The sequence below is a fragment of the Drosophila miranda genome, chromosome 4 (genome assembly GCF_003369915.1).
Source record: "Drosophila miranda strain MSH22 chromosome 4, D.miranda_PacBio2.1, whole genome shotgun sequence".
Classification (NCBI taxonomy): Eukaryota; Metazoa; Arthropoda; class Insecta; order Diptera; family Drosophilidae; genus Drosophila; species Drosophila miranda.
The window spans coordinates 6674245-6692755 of NC_046677.1; the positions used below are offsets into that span (position 1 = coordinate 6674245).

At 38.4% G+C, this 18511-nt stretch overlaps 4 protein-coding genes across 8 annotated transcripts in view; 1 reads left to right on the forward strand and 3 right to left on the reverse strand.

Annotated features, from left to right (window-relative positions):
• The window catches only part of LOC108162866, a 51151-nt gene extending 48591 nt beyond the window's left edge, over positions 1-2560 (reverse strand). The window contains exon 1 of the mRNA XM_017297815.2: positions 2132-2560. The gene's annotated coding sequence lies outside the window, so the exon portion shown is untranslated. The remainder of the gene's footprint in view (positions 1-2131) is intronic.
• Positions 2561-5611: 3051 nt separating this feature from the next.
• LOC108164031 lies at positions 5612-7651 on the reverse strand. Of its 2 annotated transcripts, none has more exons than XM_017299607.2 (5): positions 7552-7651; positions 7310-7427; positions 7109-7249; positions 6795-7045; positions 5612-6736 (listed from the first exon to the last, which is right to left on the reverse strand). In XM_017299607.2, the coding sequence occupies exons 3-5, from the start codon at positions 7158-7160 to the stop codon at positions 6647-6649; spliced, it is 393 nt and encodes a 130-aa protein (XP_017155096.1). In that variant the 5' UTR covers positions 7161-7249; positions 7310-7427; positions 7552-7651; the 3' UTR covers positions 5612-6646. The 2 variants fall into 2 exon arrangements, with proteins under 2 accessions (XP_017155096.1, XP_033249541.1); XM_033393650.1 differs by having other exon boundaries at positions 7310-7489; positions 7552-7640.
• Positions 5950-6294, reverse strand: LOC117188692 (fibrinogen-like protein 1). The gene has a single exon (XM_033392918.1). The coding sequence runs from the start codon at positions 6292-6294 to the stop codon at positions 5950-5952; it is 345 nt and encodes a 114-aa protein (XP_033248809.1).
• A 2116-nt stretch (positions 7652-9767) lies between the features above and the next one.
• The window catches only part of LOC108162207 (disintegrin and metalloproteinase domain-containing protein 10), a 123346-nt gene continuing 114602 nt past the window's right edge, over positions 9768-18511 (forward strand). For 2 of the 4 annotated variants that reach the window (XM_017296820.2, XM_017296818.2), the window contains exons 1-2: positions 9768-10224; positions 11103-11415. In XM_017296820.2, the coding sequence (XP_017152309.1) occupies positions 11352-11415 (64 nt within the window). In that variant the 5' untranslated portion in view covers positions 9768-10224; positions 11103-11351. The remainder of the gene's footprint in view (positions 10225-11102; positions 11416-18511) is intronic. The other 2 variants (XM_017296819.2, XM_017296821.2) reach the window with 2 other exon arrangements.

An 18511-nucleotide genomic window follows, 5' to 3' on the forward strand; every position in this document is an offset into this window, starting at 1 on the left:
TGGCCCATCTGGGTTTTCTTTTTGATCCGAAATTCAGAAAGCGTGCTGGAATCTTAACGGGCGATTGGCAATTTGCCATTCAGTTTGAAAAAACAAACATATGATTTTTTCGATCTATTGAATATTCTTCCGATACTTCCGATATTCTTTGATACCGTTGTTGTATTCACGCAACGTCGATATCTCCTCTTCGAAACGCTTTTTTCTCGTGAATTTCAAAGAGAATTCTCTCCTTTTACTTATGGGACATTTTTACAGCGTTTCAACATCATTCTACGAATGTTTCCGAGTGGAGCAGAGTTTCAAATCGAAAAACTTCCATAGGAATCCTTGATCTTCTAGGGTATCCCAGTCTTCGACAGCCCCCCGATGGCAGCAGCCTTTCGTTTAGGATTTGTTTTATTTTGTGTGGGATTTGGGTAAAAGGACTCTTGTATTTGTTTTTGTGTGTAGAGGAAAATGGCGACGGCGAAGGCCCAACAGAGGGTAGGGGGGAGGGTGGTACAAAAAAAAAATGATGGCAACAAAAGCAGCCCAAAACCGGCAATCAAAATGTCTGAAAAACCAAAACGAATGACAGCCAGCATATAGCATATAGCGATCCCCCGGATACATAGATACTTGAATGCATGCATGTAAAAATACATATACAAATACATATGTATGTATGTTCACATGTGTGGCATTAAAAAAAAACTCAGTCAATGTGCCACTCCCACTAGGGGAGTGCGACTGCGACTGAGGCCCTTTGCCCCCATGTTGCCGAACATCATGGCAACGCTGTCAAGTTTGAAAGGATTATTGCCACTTGCCGCTTGCGGCGAACGTTCTTAAAATGTAACACGTTTCAAACAAGTTTAGATACGTGTGTTTTGTCTGTTAGTAGAGTCGGACTGAGAGTCGGGTGTCCGCCTGGGCTTGGGTCCGCTCTTGTGCCGAGTATCTCGTATCTCTTGGTATCTTTTGGCCCAGCCATCCAGCGTAGCGTAGCGCTCGTCTCCCTCTCACTCTTCGGGCCAACGGCTATGTAAAAAGTCATCAACGGGGGCCAGTTTGCCCAGGCCAGGCCTAGGAAAAGCAAGAGCAAAAACAACGGCGGCGGCGACTGGTTTGACGAGCTTTTTTTCAATGGGCTCGCGACCAAATAAAATAAAAACTCAGCCCCACTGCTGCTGCTGGTGGTGCTGTTGCTGCCCTCCACTTGGGTTGAACTCTCTTCTGACCAGGTCCCAGCCTCCAGTCCCAGCCACAGCTCCATGTCCGAGTCCGAATCCGATTCCAATTTCGAGTCTTACTCCCAGCGAAAATAGTCGTAAAAATTCGCGCTTGCCACCAAGATATTTCGTGTGCTGCCAAACCGAAAAAGAAATGTTAGACTTTGAGATGCTCTAAGCACGCAAGCGAAAGGGACAAACAAAAAAAAAGCCCCAAGACGAGAGTCGCCAAATATCAAAGAATATCCCAAGCCAAATATCCACCGGGGGCTGGTTCGGGGGAGGCAGACAATTGTGTGTGTGCGAAGATTGATGGGGAGTGTGTGCTGAGGTCATTCATCATGCGATTCTCTTGATTGGACACATCTCAGGGGCTTCTGATGGACGAAGGTTTCAAAATTCATTCCATATATTCGTGCGGGTATGCGGTAGGTTTTCTCTTACACGGTCTAAACCGGATCATACGCATCATATTTGGACATGTTCAAACCGTATTCATATTTTCTAATCATCCGCTAAATTGTTTAAGAATTTTTAAATTTTTAAGGGAATCCTTTTGGTCATTAGCTTGAATATTAAATAAGACTTCTCCTAAATTTCATTTGTATTTCCATTTTGGATTATTATTAAATTCTATAGAGCCCCATCTTCCATGGAAATCTTTGGATATTAAACCATAATTTTACACTGTATTGTACCTATTAATATTCCATAGATTTTTGTTTAATGAAAGACTTCTTAAACATTTATTTATCGTTAATAATTGCCACTATTACTTGACTTTCACTAGGAGATCCCTTAAAAATCCTGAAAAATCTCTTGCGCTTCTGCTTGGCCTTTAAATCGAGGGACTCTTCGTTCACCCAATTTTTACGACTGCAGAGTATTTAAAACTTAAAACTTTAAGTACTACTCACCTTTAAGAGTGGACTATGCGAGAGTGTGCGTTGGAAATATGTATTTTTGTGTATATGTATGTATGTGGGTATGTTGCATGGATGCTGCAACTGCTGCTGCTGCTACTCTGGACGCTGTTGCAGCTAGATGATGACGATGGATGAAACACTGCTGCTGCTGCTGCTGCTACTGCTGCACATCCTGGCGGCCATCTTTTGAGGGGGGGCGGGGGCAAAAGCTAACTTTGCGGAGCTGCCTGCCTTGCCTTACATGTTGGTGGCCGGTTGGTTCTCTCTTGATTTTATTTAATACTTTTGTCTTATTCGATATTCGATCAACACTTTGACTGCATTCGGTTTGTATATAAATTAATTGATTTGGTTGGGTTTATATTGTTTTATTTATTTACTGCTGGCCGCACGTACCGATTATAAATCAAGTTTTTGGTCTTATGATGGAACCACAAAAGGAACGAAAAAAACGCTTTTGAAAGTGACCCACGCAAACGGCAAATAGTTGGGATAAATAATAGAAAAAAAAGACAAATTAAAGTGTAGTAAAAAAAAAGAAGTTGAACAACTTTTTTCGAGTCAAGCGAACAGCTGAAAAAACAGCAACTGTCGACGCGGCTGACGATGATAATGATGATGGTTAAGGCAAGCCTTTTGAGAGAGCCGGTTTCCCAAAAAAATACGTCTACTAATCGCAAACACACAGGAAAATAGGAGGAAAATCCCGTGGGGAAAAAACTGAACGAGTACGAGAGGTGCAAAAAGGCGGCCACCCAGACGTCACACACGGGCAGCAGCTGATTTCGAAATGTGGAAATGAAAGCGCGGCCAGAACTTGAGCAAAGGACCTGCAGCCGGTCACTGAAGCCCCAGAGCCCCCACAGTCAGAGCGTTTTGTGCGTTTCGTGGATGTCAACTTATGTAAAGCCGACTGCCGACTACGGGTCTACGGGGACTCCTACGAACGCCGAAGCATCGAGAACCGAGAACCGAGAACCGTTTTCCGGCAGCATTACTGCCAAAGTAAATGAGTGCGAGCGGGATGCCAGCAATGCAATTTTGCAGGCCAAAGTCAGGCAGTAACAAGACTCTGCCTGTGGTTGTGGCTGCTGCTGCTGCTACGGCTGTATGCGGGTGCGTGCGTCAGTGTTTGTGTGTGGCGCCTGCGCAGTGATCGCACAGCTGACGGGGACAGCGGCAGCGATAGGCAGGGCTGGACTGGAGCTGTGTGGTGGGCGCCCAACATAGACAAAAAAAAGTGCCGCTACCATTTGGAACTATTGCCGATTTCCCGTTTCACCATGCGCGTGCCCCGTAAGGCTGAAGACTGCTTCGAGTCCGCTCCTGGTCGTCGCACTGTTGCTAGGTGCCCGATGCCGCAGCTGGTGCTGCCTCGGTCGCTGCCTCTGCCTCTGCCCCGAGCTGCGTCGACTGCAGAGCCAGCTGATTTAGACTCGGGTGTGTGGGGGTGGGGTTGAGGAGGGGATGGCGCTGCCTGGAATTTTATCGGCAAGGGGCTGGCAGGGGGGGGCCCGGGGCAACGAAAAACTAACGGCTCTTGCGGGCAAACGGTTCTTCACATTGATTTCGGGCTCCAAACAAGTTCTAGCCTACAGTGGGGCACATTAGGGTTTGCCCACTGTGCAGCACAGTGGGGACCTTGCAGCCAAACATTTGCACACAAACACACTCCATCTCCCCCTCTCTTTCCCACTCGCACTCTGCTGGTAGCACAGTAAACCTGTTTTATGTTAAGAATTATTTTTTTTATCGTCTCTGCCATTTGCCACCGACAGCGACAGCCGCCGCGGCTAAAACTATTTCACAACTTGTATTTGTTGTTTTTTTATTTATGTTTGTATTCACTTTTGTTGCTACCGTTTGCTGTTTGCTCTTGGTTTTGGCAGCAGCGGCAGCGGCAACGGCAACGACAACGGCACGCGACCAACACCTACGCACGGGAACAGGCACATTCACACACACACACACGCACTCACAGGAACGGCTGCAGACGCGGACAGACGCGGAACGACGGAACGAGACAGAAAAGCACAGCACAAACCAGTGCGACCGCGGACTTATCGTTAAAATACACCGTCCGACCCTCAGAAATATACCAAAATATAAAATATACCGTAAATATACTGACGAACTAAAGTTCTATTATACATATTCCTCAATTTTGATATTCCGTCGAATATTACTAGCTATATAGAACATTTAGCCCTGCCCACATAATTTGAGGCCGTTGAGGAATAAATTTTCTTCAAGATTGGCTAGTTTTTAGTCCTTGTTTTTATTGTATTTTGACTAAAACAAGGCTTAAACAAAATAGTTCAACAAAAAAACAGTCGCAATGTTGCTGGTATTTGAAGACATGATGCGTGTATAGGCCTTTGTATACCCTGTTTCGTTAATATAATATGAAGACATATCAAGATAATAATAAGGATTTAATTAATAAAGACCCTTGATCAGATTGATATGTTTTAAAAATATTCATGGTAATTATTAGTATCTTGTATATATATATATCTCCATCCTGATACCTATTTTTAGTCTTTGTAAGAAGACAATAAGCTTTAAAATGTCGTTGAAATAGGTTTAAAACAGAGACTAAATGGTTTTTGCATTAATTGGAGCCTGGGAGGACAAACATTTTCGCAACTCTATAACATCCATTGCCCCCAGGGTATGTGTGCATGGAATGAGACTCATTGTTGTCAACCGGGTAAAAGAGGTCTTTACCCGATTCAAGTTCGGTTATCGATACTATCGATTGGAACCGAGTGGTGCGCGTCAAATATAAATTTTTTGAATATGAACGACAAGGATTTAAATGTTGTCAACCGGGCCATTACCGATTCAAAAAATACGACGATTTCCTCAATTTTGATATTCCGTCGAATACTCCTAGCTAGATAGAACATTTAGCTATGCCCACATACTTTTATCCGACTAATAGATGAATTTTCTACTTGACTGGCTTATTTCAAATACTGGCTTTTATTGGATTTTGTCTTAAAAAAGGTTCAAGCGAGAAAGGTCAAACAAAGAAAACGTCGGAATAATCTTTCCTATTGTTCAATTTTGATATTCCGTTGAATAATTCTCGCTAACTAACATCTTTAGCACTGCCCACATAATTTTATTTCATTGATAAAGAAATTTTCCAAAGGATTAATTACTTTTAAGTACTCCCATTTATTGTATTTTGACTACAGCAAGGTTTAAACAAAAAAAAATGGTCAACAAAAAACAGTGGCAACATAAGTAAGTATGAAATATCACGTCAACCGGAGTTTAGTTATAGGTATACCATATTTGGTTAATATAATATGAAGAAACTGTTTTCAAACGTAATTAATAAAGAAATTATCTGAAATTGATATGTTTTAGACATATTCATGCATATGGTTATTGTAAATATATCTCGATCCCGATACGATTTCTTTAAAAATATCGTTGAAATACCTTTAAAACAGAGACTGACTAGTTTAGGCCTTTATTAGTGCATTAGATGACAAACATTTCCTCAATCTTATAAAATCCCATCAGAGGAAATCCCAAAAAAGTCCCACCAAACTTAAGCACCAAATAGATATTGTTTGAAAATGAATGAGCAAAAAGGATTTAAATGCAATCTATTGCAATAAATGATACACGTAAGTACGATTTGTGTTTCTAAACCCTTTGTTCCAATATATCTTTGATATATATATACCAGTATATACAGATATACAAACAAAAAATTTGTTCCACACATTTCCGCTGTCGCTAATCGCGAATGCAAGGTATACAAATATTAGGAAGGGACACTAAATATTTCAAACATCAGTGTCGTTATCCCGGTCGAAAGTGGAAAATTTCATGTTTAGGTGATCTTTAGTTAGTGAATCTCCGGCTATTCCTGAATATTCTCCTACCGATTTCAGTTCGTAGGCTTCCTCTTCGCTCCCTATTCTGAAATCGTCGTAGCGAGCATAGCTGGTTTCTCCATTGACATCTTGGAGTTGGATATACAACTCGTGAGGCTGGAGCAGGGTCATTAGATGGATTTTTTCCAGTCCCAGAAAGAAGTTCTCCCGTAGGTTTCCGAAACCCATTTTGTAGTCTGTCCAGCTCCGATTAAAGTTCTCGTTGGATCCACTCGTCTGTGGATGACAGTCCATCCAGACGAAGCCGATACGCAGGGAACTTGGAAGGGCTCTATTCCGCTGACCTTTATCTGGAAAATTTCATTTGGGGTGCCACTGCCAAACGTTTCGGGAATATTCTCCGCGGTTTGGTTGATTTTCGATAGCTGGTCGTTCTTTTCGGCTAGCACTCCAGAAACCAGTTTCATCTGCTATCTGTGGTCCTTGATTTGTTCGATATTGTTTTTTGTTTTTAGACACCGTAATCGCTTCATCGTTTGGCAGCAATCCACCAAGTTCTTTGCATGGAATCGATAACAGGAAGACACATCCAGAGATTCCTATTGATCAAGAACATGCAATCCTCTTCCGCCATTTGAGGGAGCATTCAAGTTCCAAGAGTATCGTCCAAGGCTTTGAGCTTTTTCAGGATGTATAGATCTTCCCTTCCGTTCCTATTCTCCGCTCCGCCAACAATCTGCAACAGTTGTTTCAGACATTAGTCGCTAAATACAGATTCCTCAATATGTTTGTACCGATGGCCTGTATCTCTTGAACATCTCTCCGATATACACGTTCGAGGAAGCGAGGCTGAGCTGGTCTTCTACGTTGAGATAATCCATTACGACTTTCCAGCAATCCTCGATTTTATCTTGAACAGTTGACTTCCTCTTCATTTGGTGCTCCATCGGTGCTACAAGATTTCTCGCGATCAGCTTTTCTCGTTTTGTTTTCCGTGAGTGCACCATTTGTTTCCTTCGTTTCGCTTCTTGCTTTGTGTTCTGTTCTGCAGAAAATATCCACTATTACGTATGTTTTTAAATACAAGGATTGAAAATAAAAAGCGTACTCAATATCTTCTTGGACTGCCCAGTCAGTGCATTTTTGAGGAATCCATACATCCCGCTGGAAAGGGTTTAGTGTAATCACTAGCAGCTCCAGCCACGCGTTGATGTTGATGTCGCTTCACCTTGGGGCCCCCCTATTAAACCTGTAATTAGTTTGGTTTTAGTTCTCGCTTTGCTCAGCGCAATATGTTGGAAGCCCTTACCAATGCCAACAGAGGCTTGTGTGTTCTTAGTCGAAGCAGGTTCGGCGTGCAGTTTTATGTTGTTATGCTGGAACCTACTCTTTTCCAAATAGGACCGAACTCGAGGGTTTAGTTAAGGCTGTCAAAAATTGCGCATTTCAGCTGAGTTTCTTAGTTAAATACCTTATTCATTGAAATACACTTTTTATTGAATTCAAAGTTGATCTCAGCTGTTGCTCTATCGATAAATAATAAATACATACCAGTGCCAGGGCTTCCACAATTTAGGAGCAACACAAAAATTTAAAGGCACCCCAAAAATAGCAAATTTTTTGGATTCAGTGTTTTTATTTATATTGTCGATAAGTCGACAGCGAAAATTTAAATTTATGAGCCCTGCGACATGGCTCTAAATAGGACTTCTACACGATTTCTACACCGGTGTGTTAGCAGAATGAGGTTACTCCCTAACGCGTTTTAAAATGTACAAAAATACTAAAAATTTATGAAAAAAAGGTTCACAAAATGTAAACACCACCACTGCAAGGGGGAGTTCGCCAAGTTGAGAAATTTTGGATCATATGGGAGCTTACTAAGACTTACAAATTATCGAATGAAAAACTAGAATAGCTTCGATTCGTACAGCTAGTCTTTTATGTAATTGTTGACGCATTATCGAAAAATACTAAGCGAAAACCCCAACAGGTGGTTTATCTATAATTCAAATAATTGCTACTTAGAGTTATACCACACATATATTTAAGTGAATATATTATTTTTATATATTTACATAAATACAAGTGATATTTTACTAATTAAAATATTTTAATTATTCAATATACACCTTTGTTAATTTTGAGCCATACCAGCAACAGAGGTCACTAGTATTTTCCCGCTTTGGCATGTTTTCGCTCGGTCATTGATTCCAGCCACTGTTATTTTAACAGCTGTTAACGAGTATTTCTCTCTTTTCTGCTCTCTCGGCTTGTTTCTTTTGCTCTCGGCTCTCTTCGCTCTTTTCAATCTATTAAGGCTCTCTGTTTCGCTCTCTTTCAACCGGTATGAATCGGTAGCAACAATCAATCCCATTCCATAATTTAATAATTATGTACTCTAATTATTGTACTTGGATCGACATATGGTCATGATTGGAACTGCATTTTCCAATCATTGAAAAGATGAATCCACCGGGAGCAGATTCAAAATGTGGTTCAAAAAAAATTGGTCTTGGATGGTACCATTTATGCTCAGCCATTGTAATAGCCAAAAGCTGGATACATTCGGTATTAAAATTGGTATTGTAAGTTACTTAAAATATGAATTTGACATTTGACCAATGAAAATCGTCAAAAATGTTTGTCAAACCGATATCTTCTTTAAAAAAAAAACGTTATCGTTTCAAAAATGCATTTCAAAACATGTTGCTGCAGAAACATGTTTTGGTACCACTTACGTTTTACCGTTGGCAACATTATATTTGTATGGGCCAGACTCATGTGCCGAGAAAACGAGCAGCATGTCCCACAATTGCATACGCTAAGAAATGGATATTGTAAAACTGAGGAAATGTTTTTCATCTGGCTCCAAAATATGAAGAATCTAGCCAGTCTCTGTTTTAAAGCTATCATAACTAAACTTTTGCAGTTTATTATCTTCTTATGGAGACCAAGAATGAGTATCGTGATCGGGGTTTATATACAGGAAACTAATCAAATGTATGAATACGTCTAAAAAATATCAATTTGAGGAAATTTCTTCATTAATTACGTTTGAAAAACAGTTTGGAAAACTAGGGTATTCCAATTTCCATACATCGGTTGACAAGCAACAGTCTGCAAATACCAGCAACATGTAAGAAACGACGTGACAATCGATACACACTTAACATACCACTGCTGCCACTGTTTTTTTGATACACTTTTTTGTTTAAATCTTGTTTTAGTCAAAATACAATAAATGGGAGTACTTAAAAGTAGTTAGTCTTTTGGAAAATTTATTCATCAATGGAATAAAACTATGTGGGCAGAGCTAAACATCCTAGTTTGCCAGAATTATTCAATGGAATATCAAAATTGATCAATAGGAACTATTACTCTCTTAGGTTTTTTTGTTTGACCTTTTCGCTAAAACCTTTTTTCAGACAAAATCCAATAAAAGCCAGTATTTGAAATAAACTAGTCAAGTAGAAAATTCATCTATTAATGGGATAAAATTATGTGGGCATGGCTGAGGGTTCTATCTAGCTAGTAATATTCCATGGAATATCAAAATTGAGGAATATGTATGATGGAACTTTAATAATTCGTCAGTATATTTACGGTATATTTTAAAAGTAAGACGGTATTTTGGTATATTACTAAGGGTCACACTGATTTGACTGCTGGTCGAAGCAGGTTTGTTATTTTAACAGCTGTTAGCGCGTATTCTCTCCTTTGCTCTCTCTGCTTGTTACTGTGGCTCTCGGCTTGTTTCTTGTGCCTCGAAAGAGAATAAGGAACTGCGTGGAAGAGCGTGTTTTACAGTTTGATTGCTCGTCGAGGCAGGTTCGTTTCGCGCGCTTGTGAAATCGCTTGTGCCGTTTAAGCGTCGTCGTCAGAATGTGAAGCCTACAAAAAAAATAAAAGAAATCAGAGTGCAAAGAAGAAATATAAGTTGAAAACAAAACACCCAAAAACCCATCGACGTGTTCGTTCGGACGGGAGCCGTCGCGCGTTTTCTTTCGGAATAAGAAAAGCCGCGGGAGTCGGAACACGCGCGCGTGTGTGAGTGCGAGTGGGTGCCCGTATGTTAATGAAATAAATAAATATTGGAGCTGAATAATTAGCCAGATATGATACACATATGATGTATATATAATCGAGTGATTACCACTAACAAGTGCGCTACAGAACAGGAAACGGCATAGGGAATCGGGAGTGCGGCGTATGAGTCCCCTTGTGAGTGCCAATTGCCAAAGACAAAATGGCTGCATTTCAACGCATTTAATGCCCGCTCTGCAGCAGCAGCAGCAGTAGCAACAACACCAGAGGCACAGGCGGCAGCGTAAAGAAGAAGAAGAGGAGAAAGAGTCGGAGAAGAAGAAGAACTGGTAGCGTGAAAGAGAAGAGGAAGAACACAGCCACAACAAAGCAGAGTGTTTGTGTGTGTGTGTGGTAGAGGGGGAAAGAGAGAACAACAAAGTTTAATTAGCAGAAAATGTTTTAGTAATTTTATGACAAAAACTTGTGCCATAAGTCGACAGAATAAGCGAATAAAAGCGAATGTTGAATATTTACTTTGTTTGGCTTTGTGTTTGGTTTTGAACACTGTTTGTTTTGTTTTTTTTTCCTAAAAAAAAATACCAGCAACAATAATTACACTTAATGCACTTTTTGCGTTTGCGCTCCAGCTGCCTGTACTCTCTTTTACTCTCTTGATATCACGCTCTCGCTGTCTTTACTCTCCCTCTTTTTATGCTCGCTTTGTTTTTGCTCTCCCTCTCTGTTGTTACGTTTCCGCTGTGTTCTCTCTCGGCGGTTTTGGATCTCTCTATCTCTCCCTGCTATCTGCAGCTGCGCAGTGCGTCATAATTGGCCCTTTAGCATAAGTGCGAGTGAGAGTCCAATACAAGCTGTTTCTTTGTGTGGTTTTGATTTTGTGTTTGTTTATTTGTTTCATGTTTTTCCACTAAAGCGATAACTATACCCCCCCTCTGTGTTTCCCTTTTCTAAACAGCAACAAATATAAAGACATTTTAATTAAAAAATTAAAAAAATAAGCTAAAAAGTGTTTAATTTTTGTTTTTGGTTTTTATTTGTTTTTAAATAAAAAAAAGAATAAAATACTTGGTGCCCGATCCATGCGTGTATATGTGTGAGTGCTAAAACTGGTTAATGGCAGGGCTGCTGAAATTCCCCCACTAAGCCAGCCAGCTAGGCCCAGAGCCCCACAAAGGTGCCTGCCCCAAAAAATAGAGCCATACTGCCACAAAAGTTACGTGAAAATCCCAATCTAACCGCCAACAACAAACAGAGAATCTGTTGATTCCCCCTGCAACCACATTGGATCCCAGTCGCCACATATAATGTCCTCAAAATGTGCTTTCAACATTGCATTCGTGTCGATAATTTTCATCATCATCGTAAATGGTAAGTGCAAAAGAATATAAAATATAAATGTTTTTTTAATAGCAAAAAATAAAAACATTCCATCCTAAAATACTGGTATTTTCTTTTATATAGTGGGAGATTGTAAAATGTGAAATTCTAGCTAGAAATGTTTTGCTGGAAGGTTTCAAAAAATCTTAGAAATAAATTTCCGATAAAAACTGTAATATTGAAGATTAAAAATGTAACCTTGAGCTTCAGATTTCACAAATTAATAATAATAATCATGAAATTCATTCCGCACTTGACCCACAATCAACGACTAAATTTAAGCCATTTTACTAGAAGATTAACCGTAATGGAAGACGTATAAAGACAACAAAATAACATTGAAACAAATGCCCAATCAGGCGGAAATAAAGTGAACATTTTCACCCCACAAATAAAGCGTAGGAAAAATAATTACACACTCCTTGCGGTGGGGGGGAGGGTGGTTCGGCTCTCTTGACGGTTTTAGTATCCTGTTTTGGTAATTGTTTTACCCCCTTTCGGCTATGAAAAGCCTACAAAGAAGAGAGATTCAAACGAAGTTGGAGATTGCCTTCGTTTCTATGTGTTTTATTCGCTTGTTGATTCCACTGCTTACGGGCAGGTGTCAAGGTCCGCCCCCCTCCCTAACAACCGGTCTCTATTAACAACATATATTACTGTACATACATGTATCTTTTATACGTACATACATGGGTGAACTTCTCTATGGAGTGAGCATTTAACAAAGCCAACTCTTTGTTAAACTCTCAGAACTCAAGCGAGAAGTGAGTCATGGAAATGTCGGGGAAACCGAATGGAATCATCCATTTGAAATGGTGAAATACTTGGAATATAAATAAAATAAATTACTTTTTTAGAAATCAAGCATTAGGCATTCGTATGGAATCCTCTGGTCTGCACAAAAGAACCCCCAAAAAATGAATTTTTTATCATCAAGTAATGGCCTAAGAGAAACATTAATTGGCTAGTTTTTAAGCAAAAGATATACATATATTTATCTATATCTTTTGGCCATTTCAAAAGTCACTTTAACTAATTTGTTTGTTGGCCAAAAAAAGATGCCTTTTACTCGTAGGTCAAACATTACAAAACTCGAAGCAGGGCAGGGCCTCTTAGCCGGGCCAAAAGCAACAGCAGCAATAGCAGCAGCAGCAGCTCTTAGCTAATTAGCCAAAGTCGAGCCAAGAAGCAGAGGCCAAAACGAGGAAACGAAAACTGGTTTATCCACTTGGCCACTGGCCGGCTAATCTGACAACAAAGAACACAAGAGAACGAGAACCGGGAGAGAGAGAGAGAAAGAGAAAGAATATACAGAAAGGAAAAAAATTGCGACAAGTTTTTGTGTGTTTGTTTTTGGTATTTCAAAGCGGAAAAAAGGTCAATGTCTTGGCATTATCTGTTTTGTGTGGGGTACAAAAAGAAACTTATAAATCATGCAGAATGTATCTGTATCGGTACGGGCGAACGTACATATGTGCAACAGATACAATCGGAATGAAAAGGGACTCTCTCTCTCTCTTTTTTCCTTGTCTGACATTATCGTCGCCCTCAAAGCCACAAACGGAAGCGCAACAAATACATCAGGAAAAAAAAACAGTGCTCTTTAGAGCAACAGTTTTGAGATACATATAAAAGATACAGATACATTTAGAGATATGAATGAAGATAAAGCTAGAGATTTAGAGCTTTAAGTGAAGATAAAGATACAGATACAGATACAAATTTATCTACAAACAACGATTAAAATAGAGATACATCTACCGCTGTGAACAATTGAAAAGATACATTTACATGTACGAATAGGCAGAGATACAGATACATTTATAGGTAGAAAAAAAGAAAATGCTGATACATTTCGAGATACTCTACCATATAGAGATAGAGAAACAGATACAGATACATAATAATAAAGAGATGAAACGAAGAAAACATACAGATACAGATAAATCTACAGCTAAGAGTAAAGATACAGATACTTTTGAAACAAATATAAGCTTATTTTTGCTTAACTTTCTTCATGGATTTTCTTTTCGACTTTTCCATAAATCTGCGGCTCATTTCCATCAGCTTTTGCTTTTGCTTTTGGTTTCCTCTGTATGGCCATGAAACGCACTGTACACTGTACACCGTTCGACCCACTAGCCCCCGTCAATGTCGCACATATTCTCCAATTATTCTGACCTCTCGGCAGCCGCGCGATAATACATTTCTTGAGTCAGACCTATTTATGGCTGTGTCGAATTAGTATTATTGATAAGCGCAGCACCGGAGCCAAATGTGCCGTAAATGGCATGAACGGAGGGGGGAATGTGGAGGATTGGAGGGACGGAGGCATTTATGCAATTTTCTTTTGTTTTATTTTGCTTTATTTGCGGTACGTGTCAAGTGCAAATCCGGCTGAAAAACAACAGCAGATAGGCAGAGATGTCGTGCCGTTTTCGGACGAAAGTGCACGAAAATTAAGCTCATGGATCATGGATCTGTTGGTTTTGGATCCCACTGGTGCATCTGTTCGTTTATGGGACATTCGTACAGCGAATCCACGACATCTGCATCGTTCGAAGAGGGATTATTTCTTTTTAATATTAAAAGAAGTTGAAGAACTTTTTCCAGCGGTTTATTGACGAAAATTATAAATTCTCATGGAACAAAGATAGAAATGTATTTGAATGCATCCAAAGGATAATTTTCCCACAAAAAAAATGGTCGCTGCATATCGGTTCTCCCATTCAGATGATAGATAGACATAGACTCCTTTGTGTCCTGTATCTGCCAGTTACAAATGTATCTCCCACTGCGAAATGTGTTACAATCAGCGCACAGCCATGAATGTGCTTCTGACATTTATTGTTTGCCGAGAGCCAAAACCACACACACACACACGCACACAAATAAAAAGTATATAAAAGTATATTCCATATACACGTATCGGATAGATCCCTTAAGCTGCGGCTGAATGAGGAGTCAAGCACATGGATGGGGCACTTCAAATTGATGAGTAGCTTTAATAACAGGGCGTGACACTGACTCTTGACTCGGATTCGGATTCGGATTCTGATTCTGACTGTGGGATGTAAACTGCTTTCCCAGCAGCTCCCCTTGCTGCGAGTGTGGAGGCGGTACCCATCCGAACGGCAGGTGGTAGATGGGCTTTGGGTTACAGCTGGAATCCCCCATGTCATTTTGAATGTATGGAGTGGAATAGTATCTCATTATTTCTGGGGTTAAAGGTTATAAAAATGGATGTGGAATCGGTAGATTCCAGAGTCTACAGATTATGGATTGGCGACAACGAAATCCAACGAAGGGAATGAGAGCGTTAGCTGTTCGTGTTGTTGGTAGAAAACGTTAAATATCGTTCTTGGGAATGAAATAGAAATATTAATAAATTATAAATTGAATAGAAATGAAATGGAACACAAATGTAAGTTATATGTAAATTGAATGGAACATGGAAAACGGAAATATAAGTGAACTAAATAAAAAGAAATGGAATAAAATAAAACATTAAATGAAATGGAGGGGAATAAATATTCAAAAAAATAATACTAGATAAATATACAAATTTAAAAGATAAATAATAATAATAAAATAGAAAAAAGAGAAATAAAATATGAAATTAAATAGAATAAATTATAAAATAGAATATAATAAAAATAGAAAAAATAATAATTGATAAATATAAAAGGTTATAAATAAAGAATATTATTAAATAGAAAAAAAGAGAATAAAAAATTCAATTAAATGGAATAAATTATAAAATAGAAAAATATAATAATTGCAAAATATAAAAGATTATAGACAAAGAATATTATTAAATAGAAAAAAGGAGAATACAAAATGATCTGAAAATGATTAAAATATAAAATTAAATGGAATGCAATTTAAACCAAATATAATAAAATAAAATGGAATAAAATATTTAACGAAATAGAATAAAAAAAACGAAATGGAATAAAAAAGAAAGATATTCCAAAGGAAGAAAATTTAAAATAAAATGGACTAAAAAAAACAGAGCAAATCCAATGGAAGAATATATAAAATGAAATGGAATAAAATTGGAATGAAATGAAAAGCAATAGAAACCTGGACAGATAATTGAATCGAATAATATCCCCCTCAAAATTTTTCGACACGCATTTTTTAAATTTATTTTTTGTTTGTTTTTAAACATCGTAATTTTTCCTGAGATTGTTGTGTAGGTTGCTCTAACAGTTATAGCAAACAGTGATATTATAAAAAATATTGAAAAAAATAAATATATAAAAAAAATAAAAAAAATAAAAAAAAAAATAAATAAAAAAAAAAATAAATAAAAAAAAAAATAAATAAAAAAATAAAAATATAAAAAAAAAATAAATAAAAAAATAAAAAAATAAATAAATAAAAAAAAAATGAAATAAAATAAAAATATGATTAAAAAATTAATATAAAATGCAATAAAAGATCAAATAAAATTGTAATAAAATGGAAATAAAATTTCGAGATGAAGCAGATGAAAAAGTTACATCTGTTTTCTCCGGATCCGGTATTGTAGGATCTCGCGGATAATAGCACGTAGCGACACATCCCGCGGTCTTCCCAGAAAAGCGTCCAAAAGATACATAACACATATTTTTCTAATAGACTAGGTTTTCTCTTTCCTTTGTTTCCTGTTCGGAGCTGAAATCAGCGGTTGTTTTTTGGGTTAAAATGTAGGAGTTTAAAAAGTGAGAACTCTTATCTGGATACTTTCTCTAATCTTGGGGCATCTTTGAGTCATGGTTTCATGCATACATATATGTATATGTACTCGTATGAGTGTTGGGCCGTAATTCAATCAGAAAGCCGCGAAGTTGCCTAACTAAAAATGGGCTTGAATTGGATTTTATGCGAGAATTATGCTGCCTCATTATGCCAAATGGCCTAAATAACAATCAAAGCGGGACTCTAGGCCCTCGAGAGGGGGGCAGGGGCAGGGGCAGGGTGGAATTTAATTAAATTATTAAAGTTGTGCGGTAAGCCACAGAGATACAGTGGATATACAGGGTTTACTCGTACATAAGCAACGAACGAGACGACCGCCAGACAAAGGCATAAAAACTTTTCTTTTCTTTTCTCCTCCTTTTTTTGTTTTTTTTTGGGGGGTGGGGAAGCATAAACAAACACGAGTGGCAAGACGTAGATACATTATGCACAGACGCAGGCTACAGATACAGATACAGATACATTTGCCAGCGGAAATAAAAGGGAAAAAGCGGAAAAGGGAGAGCACACGGAACACGGGAACACTAAGAGAAGAAGCCCATTTTCGTGTCGGCATTCGCTTTTCGCATTCGCATTTCGCATTTCACATTCAAGTGCAGACTCACATTCATTTGGGCTCGAAAGGGCCCCAAATTATGTGCATATGTGTGTGTGCTATACGGTAACATTTACAGATACGCAGATACATTCAGGGAGCGCCCGAACGAGCCATTAATAAATGTACCATAGGATTTTTCCATTTAAACAAAAACTGGCGACAAAGAATGGCTTTGTCAGATGTTTGAAAATTTTAAGATTCTGTGGATTTTTTGTGGTTTTTTTGCATCTGTAAGATGTATTCTGATTGATTTCTCTAAAATATGCTCTAGATATATTTATCGTTTGATATTTATCCCGATTTGAATTGGTTTTGCAAACAAAAGACATATTTTTTTGAAATTTTGTAACGTATGATATTCCACGCTTTTTATTTTATTTTTACTTTTATTTATTTATTTATTTTTAATTTATTATTTTTTTTGTTTTTTATTATTTTTTTGTTTTTTATTATTTTATGTATTATTTTTTAATTTTTAACTTTTTTTATTAATTTTTTGTTATAGACGTGTTTTTTTGTTTGTTGTTTTGTTAATTTATTTTTAATTTTTAAGAATTATTTGAACATTTCTCCTGGCATTTGGCAGGGCATGCAACCATTCGGCTTTGCCCTTCCACTCCGCTCTTCTTCTGCCTTTTGGCTTCCATCTTTATGCGTTTTTCCACTTTGTCTGTCTCGCAATTTTCTTATTGTTGCTTTTTTGGGGTGGGGGGGAAGGGGAGGTGTTCGCTTTGGGGAGAAGGTCGATGATGGGGCGGCATTTGCTTTTATTTTTATTGTGTCTACGCTTTGCCACAGAAGTCGACATTTTTATGCTGCACGGCTCTTTGGGCCCCTCCCCGCCCCCCAACCAACCAAGAGCATCCATCCCTTTCGAACGCTTCCCCGACAAAGTTGATTTTCATTAGTTTTAATGCTGCTCATTATGCTCTTGTCTGTATCTCGTATCTGTATCTGGAATCCCTGTCCATCTATGTATCTGCCTTCTGTGTTCTCGTTGCCTAGACACGGAACAACTTTTTGCGGCCAAAAAAAATAGTTTTGTCTGTGTGTGGCTTGGGCTATGTTTTCCGCAAAAATATTCTATATATATATCATCAAAATCTCTATCTCATAGATACATTTGTGTGCACTATAGCTAACAGTAGTACCTGGTTCCTTTTAATTCGCTTAATGGCCTTGATATTTATTTTACTGCTAAAAAACACACACGACATACATATCTGTTGATTTATGCAGCCAAACGAAGGCCTCCATGCCCCCGTGGCAGCCATGGGCAGATGCAAATGCAAATAAAAGTTGAAAGCGTTTTCGGGGAGTCATTTTTGTTTTTTTTTTTTTGTTTTTCGTAAAAACCCACCTCCCAGCAGTCAACAAATATCAAATATATCTTCGCCAACAGAAGTCGTATAAAATAAAATCAAATGGAATATTCATAAATATATGTAGTTCTGGCCCCTGGCAGTGCGAAAATGTATACGTTTCAGAATTGAGCCAATTGTAAACACATGGTGGTAATGGTAATAAGAGGCTGTATTTTAATCTTTTATTGTGCATACAATTCGATGGGCAGAGGCCCCAAAGGAATCGCCATGTACATGACGGCCTCTTCTTGGACTTTTTCTCGGGATCTTCATATGATCCAAAAACTTTGCTGCTCTCACGCAATGCAGACAGCTTTTTGCAGTTTCATTCCATTGCTTTCTCAGTGGCATTCCGCCTCGCTCTGGGGCTTCGCACTCA